The 20807-nt window shown below is 37.2% G+C and overlaps 1 protein-coding gene across 12 annotated transcripts in view; it reads left to right on the top strand.

Annotated features, from left to right (window-relative positions):
• The window catches only part of stxbp5l (syntaxin binding protein 5L), a 149163-nt gene that overhangs the window by 83157 nt on the left and 45199 nt on the right, over positions 1 to 20807 (top strand). For all 12 annotated transcript variants that reach the window (XM_051906182.1, XM_051906185.1, XM_051906184.1 and 9 more), the window contains exons 6-9: positions 12776 to 12839; positions 14287 to 14370; positions 18478 to 18601; positions 20046 to 20121. In XM_051906182.1, the coding sequence (XP_051762142.1) occupies positions 12776 to 12839; positions 14287 to 14370; positions 18478 to 18601; positions 20046 to 20121 (348 nt within the window). The remainder of the gene's footprint in view (positions 1 to 12775; positions 12840 to 14286; positions 14371 to 18477; positions 18602 to 20045; positions 20122 to 20807) is intronic.

The raw sequence follows: 20807 nt of genomic DNA, 5'->3' as shown, positions 1-20807 counted from the left end.
TCATCATCATCCCATAATGCATGTTTTGTAATAGACTATTAGCAGTCAGAATGAATCATGAAATTTGTGAAATATGAAAGACAACCAAAAATACTTTTATTTGTTTGTTTGTTTATTTGTTTTTTTAATAAATGTTTTTAATATAATTTATTAAAGTTTGTCTCTCCTCTCATACTGTATGTAGTCTATGTAAAATTTCAAACTACTTTTGAAATATTAACATTATACTAATGCACTGCAACCTTGAGGAGTAGGACATTGAAAATATGGAGTCGAGTTGAAGTGGACTCATTACAGAATACTTTGAGCTGGGAAATTGCTGCTGCTCTACTGCACCCTTTGAAGAATACTGTGATGTTACCATGGTACATGACCAAAAAACATGGTATTACTATGGTACATTTTGGTACTTTGCTAAGTGAAAAAAAACATGTATTGCTTAATTTACTGTATCTCAGTCCATAAAAAAAACAACAGCATTACTCATACAGTCATGGCCTAAATTATTATTACCTTTGAGAAAATATGAACAAAGAAGCCTGTGAAAATTACTCTGCATTGTTAATCCTTTTAAACCTTTATTAAAAAAAATCATAAAAGTATAACTTTTCATTGAAGTAAAAGAACTGAAAATAGGGGGAAAATCTCATTATGAAATAAATGTTTTTCTCTAATACACATTGGCCACAATTAATGGCACCCTTTTATTCAATGCTTTTTGCAACCCCCTTTTGCCAAGATAACCTCTCCGAGTATTCTCCTATAATCCTAATTATTGCCCTGATGGTGGAAATGGGAATTTTCAATGCTTTAGCTATTTTCTTACAGCCGCTTTCTATTTTGTGAAGCTCAGCGGTCTTTTTCTGCACATCAGAAGTATATTCTTTGGTTTTACTCATTTTGATGGATGATTAAGGGAATTTGGCCTTTGTGTTTCCTCATATTTATACTCCTGTGAAACTACAGATGGTACTCAAAAGAATGCATTTATTGCCACCGTGGTTGGTTGTGGAGGGAAATGCGCTAAGTGGTGCTATAACCATAGATTTTCACATTATGGAGTGGACATATCACAGCTCGTTTTCGCAAGTAGCAGTCAATATCAATACAATACAATAAGTCAATAAAATCAATAAGATTTTTTAAAATCACATTTACATAACCACATGTAGTAATCAAAAGCCACTGTAAGCATTAGTTGTTTAGAATGAATTCAAACAGAACAGTAAATGTCAAAATTGTGCCATAATGGCCCTTTCACACAGGATGCGGAATGCGCTGAGCTCACCCCGGGGTTCAGCGCAGCCCTTCAGACAAAGCGATTTGTGCTATGCTGGCTGGAGCAAAGTAGGCGGAGTTTTCAAAACTTTTAGCGGGAGTTCTATACGTCTAATCATTTGGTGCCCGTTTCTAATGGCCGCGCAGGTAATCGTCACAGAGCGCAGCGGCGAAAGTTTAACTATTTTGAATTTTACCCAGGGCGTGCGCGCAAGCTCACCAATGGTGCGCTCTGCTTTGGTCGATGCAGCAACAAACCGTCCTTGCGCGGCGCAAGCCATTGAAATAAATGGGTTTCATAGCGCTGCGCAGCGCATTCCACGCCAAAAAACGCGAAAAGCGGAACGAAGCAGCGCTCCTTGTGCGCACTGCGCAGGGTGCGACTCACAAGCTCACAAATGTGTTTACTTGCTGAGTGTCTCGATCACACGACCAGTAAACAGCCAATGAGAAGTGTTCGAGTTCGGCGTAGAGGTCTCCGGTACAAGCTGAAAATCTCTCTGTAATTTAATACAGTTTAAAGTCAGTTGAAACAGCGCTGACTTAATCAATAACACTAACGTTCAAATCAGGAGAAACATTGAGCCGATCCAGTTAGAATACTTTTCAACCAACAATTTAACATTTATTATGAATTTACTGTGGTAAACACTAACTGTAACAATGGTATTTTGTCAGAAATGTAGGTTAATATCTCATTTTATTTAATTTTTAATGTAGACATGTATTAAATGAGTAATGAAGGCCAAATTACAGAGTATTTTTTTCATAAACTTGCAGTTTTGTGCATTCGTATTTATATTAAATGTGTTTATAGACTAAATACCAAAAAGCCACTCTAGATATAGAAACAATATTTTTACTTTTTACCATGTAGTGAGGTGCCATGTGTGGTTTTACCTGCGGTGATCTAATTAGAGTACTTTTAATTTAAATAAGAATAGAGTTCTAACTCAGTAATAATATTTAAATTTCACCCTTTAAAAAAGAGGTTGTTACAAGTTTTACAGATATTGTTTGTGTATTAAATTTACATCTGTGTCCTATCTCAAGCTACTTTACTGTCAGCTCAAGCTTTTGCCAAATCTCTCATGTTTTCAAGAAACAGAACAGGCTTCTCAAGCCAACATAGCTTGTTCACAAACTTTAGCCTGATACTTAATGATAACATTGTAAATATTTGCTCTTAACCGATGTTGGCCAAGATTTACATAAAGTCTCAGGACAGTATTTATTTATTACAGGTTTGCATAGCAATAGTACAACGCAACAACAAATTAAGAACAGAAGTTTTTTTTTTTGCCTATTGGATGCGCTGGATCTTTTTCAGCAAGTCTTTCGTGTGCCCTGGGTCTCTCTCGTGTAGGTAATGAAATTAAATGTTTCAGGGAAAAAACACTTCATATTATATTGTAGGCTATTTAATAATACTGTACTGTGTATGCCGCAGCATGTCATCCACACCAATTGCAAAAACTAACTGTAACAAATTATTTAACCTTTGTTCCTTTAAAGGAATTAAATGCCTTGTTGAGTTCACCTTACAATAAAAACAAGGTTGACTGCGAATGAAAGAACTCTGTACTCCTTGCTCCACTCATATTCGTTTCTGTAGAGTTGGCAGGGACTCGATAGTCGTCTCCTCCCCCCCCAATTATCTGTTAGGATGATCGAGATATTATCACAGATATTTTACTCAAAAGAATTTCTAGGGGGTGGCAATAATTGTGGCCACAATGTTTTGGAGAAAAACATTTCAATGTGATTTTTCTCTCGACTTTCAATGAAAGGTTTTTTTTTTTTTTTTTTTTTTTTTTTTAATGAAAGATCAAAAGCATTAACATTGCAGATTTATTTCCACAGCCATCTTTGATCATAATTACTAAGGGTGCCAATAATTCTGACCATGACTGTACCATGACACACATCATTGTTTTGTGGAATGCATGTCAATTGCCCAGATGTTCGTACATGGTGCTTTCTGCCATGGCTTTCATGACTATATTTGTGTGTTCTATAAACTTGTCAGTTTTTAAACAAGAAAGCAGCCTTTGTTTTCCAATGGTGTTTGAGAATAGGTGAAGATGAATGCATGCACACTTGTGGTATTGAGAGAATTCCCCTTTACAGAGGCAAAGTGAAGTTCATTTCAATAAATAAATATGAATATAAACATGGCCCCTGTGCGCCGACAGCAGGCGTTCTCTGAAGGAAATCAAGTACAAGGATGGAAGAGAATCCAGAGATTTGTTTTTCTTCCTCTTGTCTCAAACATGAATAAGTGAGGGAGATGAAAACTAGAGAGGAATTCAACTGGGTGTGAGGGATTAACTGAGATCCTGTAACCTCACAACCTCCAACAATTCCACGCTGTGCTACACTGAAATCAGTTGCCTTCAGCCTGCAGTGCTCGCTCCATCAGATTTGTTTTTTCATCTGTTTTTTGTGTGACACCCTTCAAATGTGCAGCTCTTCAAACCATAAGGAACATCACTGCATGTGGTGTGCGCTTGTCTTGATTCTGCACAGTTTATCTTAAACCTCTGTGCCTGTTCTGAAGATATCTAAAGGGCTTGCTGTGCATGCTGGGAACCCTGATCCTAAACATAATCAGTACTCCGTGGATCTGCCTCGCAGCAGTAAGCTAACGTCACGCCTACATTTCCAAGTAATCTGTTTTAGACTGTTTCAACATCTTTGGAAATGCCATAGAAAAATTTCATGTTCTAGGTCTTGCTGCACGTTTTAAAATGTGGATTGTCTGTTACGATATTCAAATCTTTTTATACAAGACTGATGTTTTTACATAACTTCGCTTCTAATGATTCTCGGGATATTTCAGACACGCGTCAGTGCCTCTCAAGCCTATTAAAGCTTTTAATGGTTTTAATTTCCCAGAATTTCCTTGCGTTCTGATGCTAACTAGGTTTGTCAACCCTCATGAAGCTATTATAACAGAAAAATTTTGATTTTTAAAGTATGATTTTACCAATGTATTTAATCTTCCTACAAATAGACAGACAGACGGATGGATGGATGGATGGATGCACGGACGGACTGACAGATAGATAGATAGATAGATTGATTGATTGATTGATTCATTTATCAGTTTAAACAGTCCTATAGATAGATAGATAGATAGACAGAACAATCAGATGCACAAGAGCACAAATCTTGTTTGTATAAAAAAGCTGTACAAACACACTTCTATCCAGCAGAAAATACCCTTTGGTACCCTCAAGCTTTTCAAATCACGCTTACCAAATTGCAACCAACCAATTTCCGGTTCTTCACCATAATATTCAAAGCTATTATCCTGAATGAGATTGCTTCCACCATTGCCACGGCAACCATTGCAAGCACTGAAAGCACTTCTGTGACTCTTATCATAGCCTTTGAAGTTGGACTCAAACAGAGAGAGAGAGCTCACAGCTAGTGAGCTAGCATTAGCATGCTCCTCACGTTTGCTTTCAAACGATGAGTTAACAATAAATGAGTGTTTTGGGATTTGATGACCAAATAGGATGCGAAAGACAGCCCTGCTCTAGACCGCGGCTCTGATCTGCACCATGAGCTGTTGCATATGCATCTCTGTGCGTTGTTGCCTAAGGCTTATGCGATCACACAGGTAGTGAGGGAAGATAACGGTGAGGGAGAAGAGGCTTGATTTTCTTTTTCAGCTGATAAGCAGGGACCTCCTGTTCTCAATTTACTTTTCTGTCCTTTGTAAACATGCACACACTCACACATATCCTGTGCTCTTTTACTGTCAGGCTATGGCCCACTTTACACACACACACACACACACACACACACAGTTTCTTATATGGCGACTGTCTGTCTGCTTGCTCGGAGAGTTAGACATGTAGAGAGAAGTTTAGCCGTCACTTTGTGGAGAAGACCGTTCGGAGGTGGGGATGTGCTGATTGTAATGAAATGCAAAATGCTCGTCAATGCAAGCGTATGAATATTAATTCGTTTTGGCAATTTTCAATATCCCAAAATCAGTTAAACAACAACTGAGAGGACAGTCTTTGGATAGGGTCACGATTAATGAAATCATGATAATCATGCCTTCTCAGTTTTCCAAAAAAAAAAAAAACAACCTCCTCCTGGCTTTGCATGTGCATTTGTGCAACGCTACTGGGAAGAGTGAATGCACAACTGAAGAGAGCCATCTCCACTAGGTCTGCCCGCATGCCTTAACGTAAGAATATCGTAAAGTAGTGTTATGATAACCTTAATTTAATTGGCATAAGTATCAATATGTAAAGCTTGGGACTGTTAATTAGCCTGAAATGGGTGACTTGTTTTGATTTAACATTGTTAGCGTTATTTCCACCGAATCAAACATATTTTTTATTCCATATACAACTTGTATAATGCTAATATTACCATTTTGCCCACAAATACAATTTTAGTTGAGCTCTACTATATTATAATGTCATAATAACCACAACATAATTAAACAGTTGGCTTTTACACACACAAGATGTGGATAAAAATCAACTGTGGAGGGTAACAATGTCAAATCACTAGGCAATTTGGCGGGTTATGTTTCACAAATTATGTTCACTCAATTTGCTGACGAAGTTTATGTAATCTGTGCAGATTTAGTGCACATACTCAACTCATGAGTCAATATGAATATTAAATATAGCCGAATTGAGCAGCAACAAATAAAGGTGCACTGGTTTGTTTGCTTTGAAGGGAATAGTGCAGACCCAAGAAACATAATAATGTAACAACCACCTAGAAACGATGAAGTACATCTGGTAAATTTTAGCAGACCCTGGCCAGATATAAACGCTGATGTTGCGGCAGCGATCAAAATGAGTAAATGCCCTTTGAAACTAATGTTACACTTCCAATAAAGATTGTATCTATTACATGTTATTTTGTTTAGTTATCTAATCTTTTGTTTTCAGAATCGTGGGAGAACCGTGATCTGAGTTTGCATCCCGTGGACTATCAAATTAGTCATGTAATCATATTACCATATTCAGTGGACAGAAGGAAATAAAAAAAAAGGATATTTTACAAAGATATAATTGCTTAGAGAGGGAATGGCCTGCTGTGTTCTTCTAGATAGAGATGAACAGAGGATGAGGAGTACATTATGGAAATCTTACGATGAACATCAGTGTGTTGGATCACAATAACAGGCCGCATAGAGATAGCAGAGACAACTGAAAAGAGAATCAACACTGTGCTGGACATTCCATCAGACTGAAATTAGATTTGAAGCCCAGCAAGACAGAGACTCGTTTAGGGATGATATATCTGTCCTTTATCCTTTCTGCCTTTGTCTTTCTGTAATATAATCACTCTATTTCATCATTTCTTGACACTGCTAGCGGTCAAAACACTCTCCAAAGGTCGCGCTCCCTTCTCTCTAGGCGATGTCTCACTGGCTGACTCAAAACTACTTGATTTTGCTCACATCTTCCTAATGGGTCAGGGTTTAACCCGTTAGCATGGCCCAGTAGGCCATACTGGTAAATGCAATAGCTACACCACCGAAGTCAGAGTGAATTGGTTCGTTCAGACAGTTCATTTTCTCTATTTTTGTTTTTTTGTTTTTTCAAATAGATATTTCCCTTTTAAAAAGCTTAATTGTATTTACCTTACTGGTATAAAATAAAGAATGAGGAGAAGGAGGCTTCACAAGAAAAATAAATAATAGCACTGCTTAATCCTAGAGTCAAGAAAAGAGTCATTGCAGAAATGGAGTTAGTGTGATGGACAGGTCGTGGTCTGGTGAAGTTGAAGGTCAGTCGATTATGAGAAGTGGTGCGGATCGAAGCAGCCTGTGTGAGAAACAAGCAGTAGACAAAGGGACTTCAGGCTAAAGATAAAGGACTACTGGAGTGGATGAGGTATTTGCGGAGGTATGTGTTTTTGTTCTGAGGCTGTAAGGCGATGTAATAAAACAACACAGAAAAGCTGTCTTGTAGATTAGATGTGCTGTAACCTTACAGAATCACCTCATTTGATATATGCACTAAAACCATAAAATTCTTTTCTGAATGCTTCCTCTTCACTGCTTAATTTTAATCTGAAGAATCATGGTCTTTAAATGACAAAATCTTGTGGATGTTTTTTTTTCTGAAAAGAGCTGCAAAGTCAGATAATTAATGAAGAATCACAGCAGCATTTTTGCTTTCGACATGAAAGTATAGCACTTCTAAAGATCTTACCAGACTTTGTTTTGCTTTGAGCCCAAACAGCTGATTTTTTTTCTAAGAAATAAATTGACAAGCTTGGTACTTCTTTTAGTGCATTTAACCTAGGGATTTCATGGTGCATTTAACCTGGGGATGTTTGAGCCACTGGGTCATAGTTTGGCTGGTTAGTACTGTATGGTCCATTTAGCACCTGCTAGTTAATGCCATATCAAGGGGGCAAAAAGCCTCTTTCTCCTTTGAAGTCCTTTGAATTTTTTTGGAAGCTGGATTTATGTTGGTCTTGGATATTTTCCTGTCTCCTGCCTTTGACAGAACATCTAAGAATAATTGCTAGTGAGGAGCTTGGAACTGCCATTTAGATGAATGGGAATGCTATCCGATAGCAAAGTTATATAAACCTTCTTGGTCTGAGTGTACATTGCAAGAGTAGACTGGGCATAAAATTTAGGTCACGTAATAGCTTGTGCACTTGTCCTCTTGTTACCTTATTTTGCTCATGGCAACTGCATCTCCTGCAGCCTCAGCAGCATTGATTCAAGAATGATGAGTTGACAAAAGTATCCTCAGCATTCTGCAGGGGACATGTGATGACTGTTTCTCATGGGGAAACCAACTAACATGACTACAAGTGCTACAAGTGAGAAAGAGAATGTAGGTTCATTTATCTACTTAAAGGGTTAGTTCACCCAAAAATGAAAATTATGTCATTTATTACTCACCCTCATGTCATCCCACATCCGTAAGACCTTCGTTGATCTTCGGAACACAAATTAAGATATTTTTGATCAAATCCGATGGCTCAGTGAGGCCTCCATAGACAGCAATAACACTTCCTTTTTCAATGCCCAGAAAGCTACTAAAAACATATTTAAAACAGTTTATGTTACTACAGTGTTTCAACCTTAATATTATAAAGTGACGAGAATACTTTTTGTGTGCCAATAATAACAAAATAGCAACTTTATTCCACAATATCGAGTGAAGGGCGATTTCAAAACACTGCTTCAGGAAGCTTCAAATCTTTACGAATCATTTGTTTCGAATCAGTGGTTCAGATTTCAGTAAACAAAACTTCGTTACGTCATAAGTGTTTTGAAACTTCAATAGTTCACGTGACTTTGGCAGTTTGATACGCGCACCGAATCACTGATTCAAAACCTGTGATTCGTAAAGAATCAAAGCTTCATGAAGCAGTGTTTTCAAATCGCCTTTCACTGGATATTGTGGAATAAAGTCGCTATTTTCTTATTTTTGGCACAAAAAAAGTATTCTCGTCGCTTTATAATATTAAGGTTGAAACACTGTAGTAACATGAACTGTTTTGCATTGAAAAAGGGAGTGTTATTGCTGTCTATGGAGGCCTCACTGAGCCATCAGATTTGATCAAAAATATCTTAATTTGTGTTCCGAAGATCAACGAAGGTCATACAGGTGTGGAACGACATGAGGGTGAGTAATTAATGATACAATTTTCATTTTTGGGTGAACTAACCCTTTAATATTCATTTTTAATCTAACACAGTCAAATGGATTAATAGATTAACCGCTTAAACCATTTTACAACAACAAATATATCATTGAATTACAGACTGGTTAGTGTACACAAATACACATGGGGTTTTATATACTCTTCTTCATATTTATTTTCTTTTGCACAATGATTGATTAGTTGACTAAATGAGTTTCTTTGTTGCTATGGAAACAAACTTATGGCTGGAAGCATTAATGGATACTTTGGCTTTCATCTCTGTAATGACTAGTCCAATAACTTTTACAGTACAGCAGAGACAGACAGAGATGTGTATCTGTTGTCATGTGTGTGCCGTTGCTGCCCTAGGCGAGAAAAGACATATATATATGTGTCTCAAATTCAATATGTGTGAGACATGTTAGTCTCATGGTACAGTTTTCATTTAGCATTCCAAAGTTCAAATCCCAACCTAATATATAACTTTTTTAATAATGCAAGCAAAAGTGCAACTTGAACTTGACAAACACTGATCATCACATATTTTTGTTCTATGAAAAAGAGCAGCTCTGACATTTTTATAATAACTCCATGGAAACTGTGGAGTTTTGGAGAGACATGAGGGTTATAGACGATGACAGAATTTTCAGTATGCCTATAAAGCAAGTGACATGCGGAAGGTGCAAATAGTTGAGCACCTTAGAAAAGCAAAAAAAAAAAAATATATATATATATATATATGTATATGTATGTATGTATGTATGTATATATATATATATATATATATATAAAAATATATATAAAATAAAAAAAAATTCTTCTTCTTTTTTTTGGGACAAGACAACCCCAAGTGTCTTTTTTTTTTTTTCCAGAAAACACTAGTGTTCATGAACTGCAACCATTTTATTTTGGGTATGTCTTTGTCAGGTTTGAAAGAAGCATTATTATAATTCACTTAAAAATTGTAAAAATTCTTCAAAATTTTATATGCAATGTGCACCAGGAAAGATTTCTTAATGATAGCTTAAATGATTAGTTCACTTCAGAATTAAAATTTCCAGATAATTTACTCACACTCATGTCATCCAAGATGTTCATGTCTTTCTTTCCTCAGTCGAAAAGAAATTAAGGTTTTTGAGGGAAAACATTCCAGGATTTTTCTCCATATAGTGGACTTCACTGGGGTACAATGGGTTGAAGGTCCAAATTTCAGTTTCAATGCAGCTTCAAAGGGCTCTACACGATCCCAGCCGAAAATAAGGGTCTTGTCTAGCGAAACAATTGGTCATTTTCTAAAAGAAAATGCGTGGTGCATCGCAGAGCAATGCAAGAAGGATTTGTGGTTAAAAAGTATATAAATTTTTATTTCTTTTAGAAAATGACCAATTGTTTCGCTAGACAAGACCCTTATTTTCGGCTGGGATCGTGTAGAGCCCTTTGAAGCTGTTTTGAAACTGCAATTTTGACCTTCAACCCGTTGTACCCCAGTGAAGTCCACTATATGGAATGTTTTCCTCAAAAACCTTAATTTCTTTTCGACTGAGGAAAGAAAGACATGAACATCTTGGATGACATGGGGGTGAGTAAATTATCTGGAAATTTTAATTCTGAAGTGAACTAATCATTTAAGCTATCATTAAGAAATCTTTCCTGGTGCACACTGCATATCAAATTTTGAAGAATTTTTACAATTTTTAAATGAATTATAATAATGCTTCTTTCAAACCTGACAAGGACATACCCAAAATAAAATGGTTGCAGTTAATGAACCCTAGTGTTTTCTGGAGAAAGACACTTGGGGTTGATAATTCATAGATAATTAAGACTATTAAGACAATTTTCTAACTATGACTAATCTTAAACGTAAAACTTAAGCTGTACAATTATTGTAGAAAAAAGTAAATGAGTTGCTTTTCTAAGGTGCTCAACTATTTGCACCTTCCGCATGTCACTTGCTTTATAGGCATACTGAAAATTCTGTCATCGTCTATAACCCTCATGTCACTCCAAAACTCCACAGTTCCCATGGAGTTATTATAAAAATGTCAGAGCTGCTCTTTTTCATAGAACAAAAATATGTGATGATCAGTGTTTGTCAAGTTCAAGTTGCACTTTTGCTTGCATTATTAAAAAAGTTATATGTTAGGTTGGGATTTGAACTTTGGAATGCTAAATGAAAACTGTACCATGAGACTAACATGTCTCACACATATTAAATTTGAGACACATATATATATGTCTTTTCTCACCTAGGGCAGCAAGGGCACACACATGACAACAGATACACATCTCTGTCTGTCTCTGCTGTACTGTAAAAGTTATTTTTTAGAAAATGACAGATCATTTCGCTAGACAAGTCCCTTATTCCTTGGCTGGGATCGTGTAGAGCCCTTTGAAGCTGCATTGAAACTGCAATTTGGACCTTCCACCCATTGAACACCAGTGAAGTCCACTATATGGACAAAAATCCTGGAATGTTTTCCTCAAAAACCGTAATTTCTTTTCGACTTATACATCTTGGATGACATGGGGGTGAGTAAATTATCTGGAAATTTTAATTCTGAAGTGAACTAATAAAGAAGAAGTACGCCGTGTTAATGATAAGCTGGGAAAGACCTGTTATATTATATTTTTATGTTAATAAGTGGTGCTAAAACTTGTGGTGTGGAGTGTTGCAGATCAGGTGTGGTGGGCCGCTCTGTGCCAGAAAGACCAGGGCCACTTTTTAGTCGCATTCCGCATCTGGCAGTCGGTCTGAATGGGCATTATGTCTGTGTTTGTGTGTGTGTGTATATAAAACTCTTTTGTGTCCATCTCACTCTGACCGTCACTTTACTATTTTTCTATCTCTCTTATACTTGGCACATCCTCACACAATACCAGGGAAGTCATTTCACTGGAGGCTGTCAGAGCACATTTTCCGACCTGTCGCTCTTTGCCTGTGAAATACTGCTGAAAAGAAGACCTTGATGTATCCAATTTTGCTGAAAACACTTTCAGAACTTTCTGCCTTTTACCAGTAACCTATAGTTTGACAAAAGTTGTGTTCTTCTTCTTCAATACATTTTTGTTCAATTTAATGTTTGGAAAAAACAAACAAAAAAACTGTCCATCAATTTTATGCTCTGGTTAAAAACCCCTACTGGATTGAATGTTTTTTTTTTTTTTTTTTTTTGTAATCACCTACCACCTATTGATTGAGCTCAGATGGTAACAATTTGTAATTGTGTCTATAGGAGAGTGGTGTTGCTGTTTGTTCCATGAGCATTGAAGAAAGCATGAGCTAACACGTCTGCTCTTTGGTCTGTTTTTAAGACACTTTTTTTGCACATTTTTCACCTTGTAGTAATTCAGAGACAGACAGAGATGTGTATCTGTTGTCATGTGTGTTTCACCTTCAAGTAATTTTTGTGATAGACCCTTGCCTTGGTCTAATTGTATGTCTTTCAATGTGCAGACAATTTTGTTTTGTTTTTTGGATGCTATGGCTAAAAGCAAGAGATTTCTGCAAAACCATGATCATTAGTTAATTGACTTTGGTGTTATTATTCCCAAAAGAACCCATGAAAGATATGACGGATGTAATGTGTTTCGATCTTAATGTATTTCCTGTTGAAACAGGATATTTTTGCTAACAACTTAACAATTTGCTTTGTGCGATTGCAAGTCTCTGTGTTTTTTTATTTTTTTTTAAATGCAACACCCCTGAACAAGAGGTGATTTCATCATGACCTCAGAGCTAACAGACATGATCTACAAGCCACAGGCACAGAGAATGTGTCATTTCCATCGTCCTGTTATCTTTTGAAGACGTTTTTTCTTTTCTCTCTCTTCCTCTCAGATCAACAAAGACACATCCAGGTCCCGTTGTTCATCTGAGTGACAGTCCAAAAGATGAGGGAAAGGTAAGGAATGCATTTTTTTCTTGAATCAAGAGCTCAAAACTTTTCAAACAACTTAGAACTAGTGAGCACAAAGCCTTCCCATTATGAAAAAATGCTTTAGTGTTCCTTAGCATGACTGCTGGAGTTCTTTATAAAAGGTACTTTGCATGCGTTGACACAGTTCTGACTCATTAACACTCATCAGGATACACACACACGCACGCATACAATTGTTATGTGACCTGATGTTCACCCCAACTACTGGTGTTAACATCTTGTATTGAGGACGCATGCTAAACGTCTCTCTCACATGCACACAAATTGACAATCGTGTAAAGGAACGTTCATCCAGAAATGACAATTTTATCATCATCTACTTACTTGTTTTTCAACTCTGTGTGACTTTCTTTCTTCTGTGGAACAAAAAAGGAAATATTAGACAGAAAGTCTGAGCAGTTCAATAAAAGTGGGTAGTGATTTATATTTCCAAGCTCCAAAAAGGACAAAAATGAGAGGACAAGAGACTAATGCACTATATTTTAAGTCTTCTGAAGACATACAATAGGTCTTTTGGAGCTTTACAGTATAGTTCACCATCCACTTTTCATTGTATGAAAAAGAACAGCTTGGGCATTCTTTTGTGTTTCCTAGAAGAGCATAATACAAGAAGAACATAATACAGGGTTGGAATGACATAGAGGTGAGTGATGAAATGAAATTTCTGGGTGAATTCTTCCTTTTTAAGGTATTTTCTGATCCGCCATCTCCAGGAGGAGGCATGGCATTTTGGAGTGGGTACAGCGAGGTCATCTTCCAAGAAAAGAATCTGGGAAGATCGCTGTGGTTACATGCTGCTATAGTCACAGAAGATCAGATGCATTGTGGGAATTGATACAGACAAGCTTGGAGGACTGATAAGGTTTTGGAAAAGGATACAAAACAGACATATGCTGTAGCAGAGAAAATATAAGAGGTGGAGGACAGTCCATTGTCTAATTAATAGGATACAGAATTTGAATTAAAGGAAGAACTGTTAAAATGTGATAATTTCTATTTTCAAGGTCCAAAATTCAAACTCCAAAATCCAAAATTTCAAAATTCAATCTCCAATTCAACTTCTTGTAAGGTGTGGATAGTTCAGTTCCAATTCACACTCATGAACTAAAATGGAGCCATTTCTTAAATTCAGTGTTTTTGTCCAACACACTTTCTGCCAATGTTTGTGTCAGAGAAAGGATTCCCAGTATGAAGTAAGGGTCTGTTTTGATCAGCGCTTGCTCCATCATGTCCAGTTAAATAATAAATGTGCCCAGTCACCAGTGTGTCTGATCTGTTCTAAACCAAAACAGCCAAAAGGCTCTTGACATTTGTTACACACTCTGTTTCCACTATTTATTGCCGTTCAGTTGGGATTTATAGACTCTTGCTTTCTCTCTCTCTTTCTCTGTCTTCTGTGTGTGTCTCTCAGTTGCTGATAGGTTTTGAGAGCGGTACAATAGTAATGTGGGACCTGAGGGCCAAAAGGGCTGACTTCAGGATATACTATGATGAGGTGAGTGTCAAGTTTTTTTTTTTTTTGCCAAAATTTCCATAATAGATTATAATTGTAACAATGTTTAAAGTTCAGGGAAGAAGGAAGCGGGAACCGGCGAACGTTAAACTTAAAACTTTAATCGCAAAATAAACAAGTAACAAAGCGTAAGTAAAGCGTCAGCCCCTCATGGACGACTGCCGCTTTAATATAAAACACAACATAAAGTCCAGGCCTTGTCCTCTCTCATCTTGCACTGTCATCACTCCTCCTTTTATCCTTCTGGAGCTCCTCCATGAGACTTGAGACCGGTGTGGTGCGCAGGTGATGCTCATTAGCACTCGCGCCACTGGCCACGCTCCGTTCCCATGGCTCTCGGCCCCGCCCTGCTTGTCACATACCCCTATTGCCACTCGCAGGCTGGGGGGGTACTTTCGAGACTGCGCTCTCACGTCATGGCGGCCGCAGCACCTGGGGGTAAGAACAGATGAGGTAATAGAAAAGGAGACGGAAGGATGAGGAGAGACAGAGACAAGAGAAGGGAGAGAGGAAAAAAATCTTCGTCCGGTTCCCAAAACCTAGAACTTCTTTGCGATGCCTGACAGTGGCACTGGATGCTCCAGGTGGACGGCCTTATTCTCCCTCCGTCCCCTGATCCAGCAGCGAGGCCCTGTTCCTACGGCACCTGCTCCTCCCCATGCTGGCGGCTGGATGCAAGCCCTGACATCGACACCTTCTCTGACCCGACGGCAGCCGCCCTTCCATGCTTTGGTGGACAGTATTTACATGGAGGCGAGTATATCCGTCCTCTCGCCTAGCCTTCCAGCTCCACCACCTCAAGTGTCCTTGGCGGCAGATTCTACACAATTCAACTCGATGGCACCATGACTTCCCTACAGCGGGGATGGGGATGACAGCGCATCCCTTCTTCCTCCTGGGTTTTTTGGCACCAATGTAACAACATTTAAATTTCAGGGAAGAAGGAGGCGGGAACCGGCGAACGTTAAATGTAAAACTTTGATCACAAAATAAACAAATAACAAAATGACAGTAAAGTGGCAGCCCCTCACAGCAGCTTTACTCACGGCAGCCCCTCATGGCTCTCGGCCCCGCCATGCTTGCCGCAATAATATCATCACTACTGTTCAAAAATTTTGTGGTTAGTAAGATTTTTAAATGTTTTTGAAAGAAGTTTCTTATGCTAATATTGTGAAATATTATTACAATTTAACCCTTAAATGCATGAATGTTTCGCCAATCATTCTTACATATTCGGTTCTTTAGCGACCCGGATCTATATCTAACACAGATGGATCTCCACCTGTCGCTATATATAATATATATATAATAATATAAATAATAATATAAAACTCCCTTAATATTAGAGTAACAATTACAGAAGAATAAAATAAAGTATATTTTGTTACCTTTTGGAGCTTGGAATGGTTCAGTTTGAGCAGATGTTTTATGCCATTATCACTGTCCTCGTCAGAGCTCATTTCCCAGTACATTCAGAAAATGATAGCTTTGAGAATATGTTTGAGATATGTTGATCGCTGACATCTTCACCAGATCCATCATCAAGCGACAGTGACACTCAAATTTGATTGCGTTCAGTACTTGCTCTGCAATAAATCGCTGAGCCATTTCATGTTTTGCTGATGACACTATCCTTTCATTTTCTGTCTGAACGAAACGTCACTTCATCATTGTGTATCAGACATTGACACCTTGTGGAATAAAGATGAATTTCACTTATTCCATCATCAAAGATTCAAATATTGTTGTGCAGAAAAAAATATACATATACTGATACACACCTCGGGTTGTTAGCGACCCTATATAGTTTTTACAAAAAATGAATGGGAAAATAGGCATTCTTTTATAAATGTATGATTTTTTCTTGTTATATTGTTTATAATTAATTGATTAAAGAATACTAAGAAGGTTGATGTCTAACTTTGAATGAAAATGAATGAAGAGGAGGGTGACGTCCTGAGTCGATAAAGACCTGAGGTATGCATTTAAAATGTAAATTTATTCCTGTGATGGCAAATCTGAATTTGTTATTCAGCTTTATTATATATATATAAAAAATTCATATAAATGCTGTTCTTTTAAACTATCTATTCATCAAAGGATCTTGAAAAACATGTGTCATGGTCTCTACAAGAAACATAGTATAGCTATTTACGAATATAGTTTTTGTTTATAAAGTTTTTACAGTACATACAGTTTTTATGTATGTACATATGTTTGATTTTTACATTCATATTTTTCTTTGTGTCTCAGTCTCTGTGTGTGTGCACATCTGTGACCCACAAGCTCCGATTTATCATCTAGTTATAATCCAGCCCTCAGCCAAAAACAAGACACACAAAAATAAATTGGAGAGAGAACAAAAAAACAACTAGGCTATATAAATAAAAAATGACGTCTCTCTCGCTCTCCATTGTCCAAGTAAATTTACTTTTGGTACAAAGCACTTGGCTCATCTGCTCATTTTTTCCCCACACTGTTGCTGATTTACAACAACACTGAGCACAAGTCACTTTTCTGATTTAATTTCCCTCCTTGTGCCGTGTGGATGTGTTTAGCATAATCACTGCTTGGCACACAACTTTATCTTCCTTCTGAAACGGGAACTGCCTCCTGCAGCCAGCTGCTCGCATTCATCCTTCCAAAACATGTTTCAATCACAGCGCCCCTTGGCTCACAGCGGCACGCACAAAACCTTCCAAAAACTCGCCCTTTTCTCCTTCCAACCCTTTACTGCGGGTTTCAATTCGGTGACAGCACCCTCTGATCATCTGTCAGTGCTGCCTTTGCGGAGCGAGTCTGAGGCACCGTCATGCGGCAAGCGTTTGTCAGAGTGGGTAAATGGAAATGTCTGGGGGTCTTCTAATTGCTGCTTTAGATGCCCGCCTGGTATGCACACGTGTGTGCAAAAAAGTACTTTTAATAGAAAGCATTTTGAATGAGGGAGTGAGGAAAGAAGCGAGAAACTGGGAATGAGACGAAAGACACAAGGATGTTTGTTAATCTTGAAAGGAATTGGAATAGATTTGGAAAGGTGCAGAAATCTCTATCCCATTCATTTAAAGTATACTAAACATCACCCTCAAACGCTTTAAACCCCTTTTTATACACACTTCCTGTCCCAACTAACATCAAATAAATCTGACGGCAATATCATTTCACTTATTTTTTACTGTGGTGACATTAGCGAGTAGATGAGTGGAGATCAGGCTGCTTTGATGGTGGAGTAATTACTGATATCGGATTATTGACTCTTAGATGGATGAAGGTCTGAGAGAGAGAGAGAGAGAGAGAGAGAGACTTTCACAAGCAGGAACTATTAGTCATGTCTTTAGTTCTCTGATTTCTCTAATTTCCGGAGTCAAATTAAGGATGCACACATGTGAAGGCATCTCTGCATTTCTTTCTCCCTCTTTTCACTTCTTTTCTAGTGTTACTTCTCTGTCTTCTTCCCTCAGTAAGAATTTTTTTTATTATTATTATTATGAAAGAAATCTCTTATGCTCACTAAGGCAGCATTTATTTGATAAAAATACAGTAAAAACAGTAATATTGTGAAATATTTTTAGAACTTAAAATAACTGTTTTCTGTTTTAATACATTTTTAAAATGTAATTTATTCCTGTGATGGCAAAGCTGAATTTTCAACAGTTATTACTACAGTTTCATTTTCACATGATCCTACAGAAATTATTCTAATATTAATATTTGGTGTTCAAGAAACATTTAAAATGATTATTATTATCAGTGTTGAAATGTGAGTGTGTGTGTGTGTGTGTATGTGTGTGTATGTATATATATATATATATATATATATATATATATATGTGTGTGTGTGTGTGTGTGTATGTATATATGTATATGTATGTATATAAAATATATATATATAACACACACACACTATGTACTTAAAGGTTTATTAATGTTTTTGTGATCATATTCTTTCTCCTTTTTTCCTTATTTCTTGTCCTCTTACAAATGCCACAAATTAACAGAATGAAACAAATTAGTTGTATTATGATCTGGGCGTAATTTTGAATGTTTATTAATGCAGTCCTTCTCGCTTCTTTTCTGGTTTCTCTCTGCCAGGCCATTCACTCAGTAAGCTGGCATCATGAGGGGCGGCAGTTCATGTGCAGTCATTCGGACGGCAGTCTGAGCATGTGGAATATGAGAAACACAGCCAAACCTTTTCAAGTCACCTTCCCTCATGGTGGGTACACACATAAAGGTCTTTTTTCACATATTAATAATAATCTGGTGTAAAGCTGGTTCACTGTTGTTTAAAATAAATAATTAAACCTTTTAATGAGCTTTTTTTTTCTCCATTAAATTTAAGGACAGTTACACATCCTTGAATTTTTACTTTTCAAACATGTCAAAATTAATTTTAAGTAAAACATTCTTTAAACACAATTATTATAAATTAAGTGTATTCCAGTCATGCTCTGTAAAAATTGGATTTTTTTTTTTTTTTTTTTTAATTAATAGGCCTGGACACATAAAAAAGCATTACCCCCTAATTACCATATGATCATTTTTTTATGGTATTTAAAATGATTGAATACTTACAATTCACAATTAAGGTTTCAGTTGCTTGTGTATCATCTTTTATATCCCACCTATCTAAATGATGACATACCATAGACTTTGAATTACTGTGAAGCTTCTCTGAAACAATCTGTATTGTATAAAGCGCAATATAAATAAAGGTGACTTTACTTGACTTTTACAACACACTAATGCTAACCCACACCCAAAAGAACCTTGAGCTCTTTCCCTGCCAGAGTTTTTTTAAAAAGTTGCCAGCCACCATTTTTGATAATTTTTCACAAAAATTTTATGGCCCCCTGAATATTTTGTTGTATGAATATCTGAACATGCAACTAATGAGAAAAACGCATTTTTGTCAAAGACAACGTGCATAAGCAATGGTTTTATTGCTTGTTTCTGCTTCTTTTTTCCCTGTGTTTTGATCCAGAGATTCTGTACTCTTTCAGAAGATGTGTAATAGCGCCCCTCTATCACATAACAGTGAAAACATGGATTGCCGGAAAATTCCGTCAATGGCGGGGAAAGATTTTCAAAGAAGACTTTTTGCATTTGTAGATATATTTTTTTTAAAGAAAGATTTCTTTGATTCATTAATTGTTTTCCCTAATAAGGATGTCCTCAAAATGTATCAGAAGTGAGGTTTTGTCAGGTTTGGCTAACTTCTGGGGCTACATTTTGACCCCAAAGTATAGCTAAGTAAACCCACACAGACAGTTAAAGATCCCTTCAGCCATGACTCACCATCTATTAGTGAAATCTGACTCTGACGTAGTCAGCAAACACACCTCCTCACCAGGTGTGTTCATTATGGAGGATGATTCAGTGTGTGGGTTTACTGTGTGTGTGTGTGTGTGTGTGTGTGTGTGTGTGTGTGTGTGTGTGTGTGTTCAAGTTTGATTTGACAGGAATAAGTGATTCACTCTCAATCTTTGCTGCTATGTTTGGGGTGCTGGCCTTGAGCTCAGTGGTTATATAAAGATGAACACACTCGCACTGGGAAAAGTGGTTTCTTAATCAGAAAGTTCTAGACATAAACGTAAGAAAGGTTTAGGTGAAAAAGTGAGGCATTTAAAACTTACCATTTTACCATTTTTTTTCTTTAGGCAAGACTCAGAGAGACGGTAGAAAAGAGTCATGTAAACCCATTCTCAAGGTTGAATACAAGACCTCCAGAAACAGGTAAGAGAACACATAAAAAAAGCCAAACAGACTAATGCTGCTTTCAGTTTACCTTGAAAGAGGGATGTCGGGACTGGGAATGACGTCACACCCAAGGTGACCACATACCAGTACACAGGTCAGAAAACTAAGATTGACGCGTCCAGGCTTTGTTGTGCTTGCTCTTTCAGAATACAAACACATAAAAAAGTGGTATTTTGAACAGATAATGCTGAAGTATCATGTCCATAAATAGGATAGTACTGTGTGCACCACTGAGTTTGAGACAGACAAACAGAAATGCAAATAAGCAATATATTACTACTGTTTCACTACGGTTGATGTGGTGAGCAGTCATATTGGATTCCCCAGAGTTTCCTTGAGGGGACTTTGACTTGAGGGGGTCGTTCCAACTGTTCCTACTGGAGGCTAGGAATTTCCCTCCTCTGGGGATAAATGGAATGCACCATAATATACAGCAAATGAATTATGGGAAAAGCAGTTTTGAGTGTTGTGGATGAATTTAATCCTTCTAATTGCTTGAGACAGATGTGCCCAAGTCCCACTCGAGAACATTACTGCTGTTTTATCTTGTCACAAAACAATTAAAGTTTACTGCCTGTTTTTATAAAGCCTGTTTTTCTTGGAAGATGAGCAGCAAAACATAATTTGAAGAAACTTCCATCTTTGATTGCTTGTTTGTGTGT

This window comes from Ctenopharyngodon idella, chromosome 9, assembly GCF_019924925.1.
Source record: "Ctenopharyngodon idella isolate HZGC_01 chromosome 9, HZGC01, whole genome shotgun sequence".
In the NCBI taxonomy this organism is placed as follows: domain Eukaryota; kingdom Metazoa; phylum Chordata; class Actinopteri; order Cypriniformes; family Xenocyprididae; genus Ctenopharyngodon; species Ctenopharyngodon idella.
The sequence above is the reverse complement of the archived record's forward strand: the minus strand, read 5'-3'. Positions and strand labels throughout refer to the sequence as shown.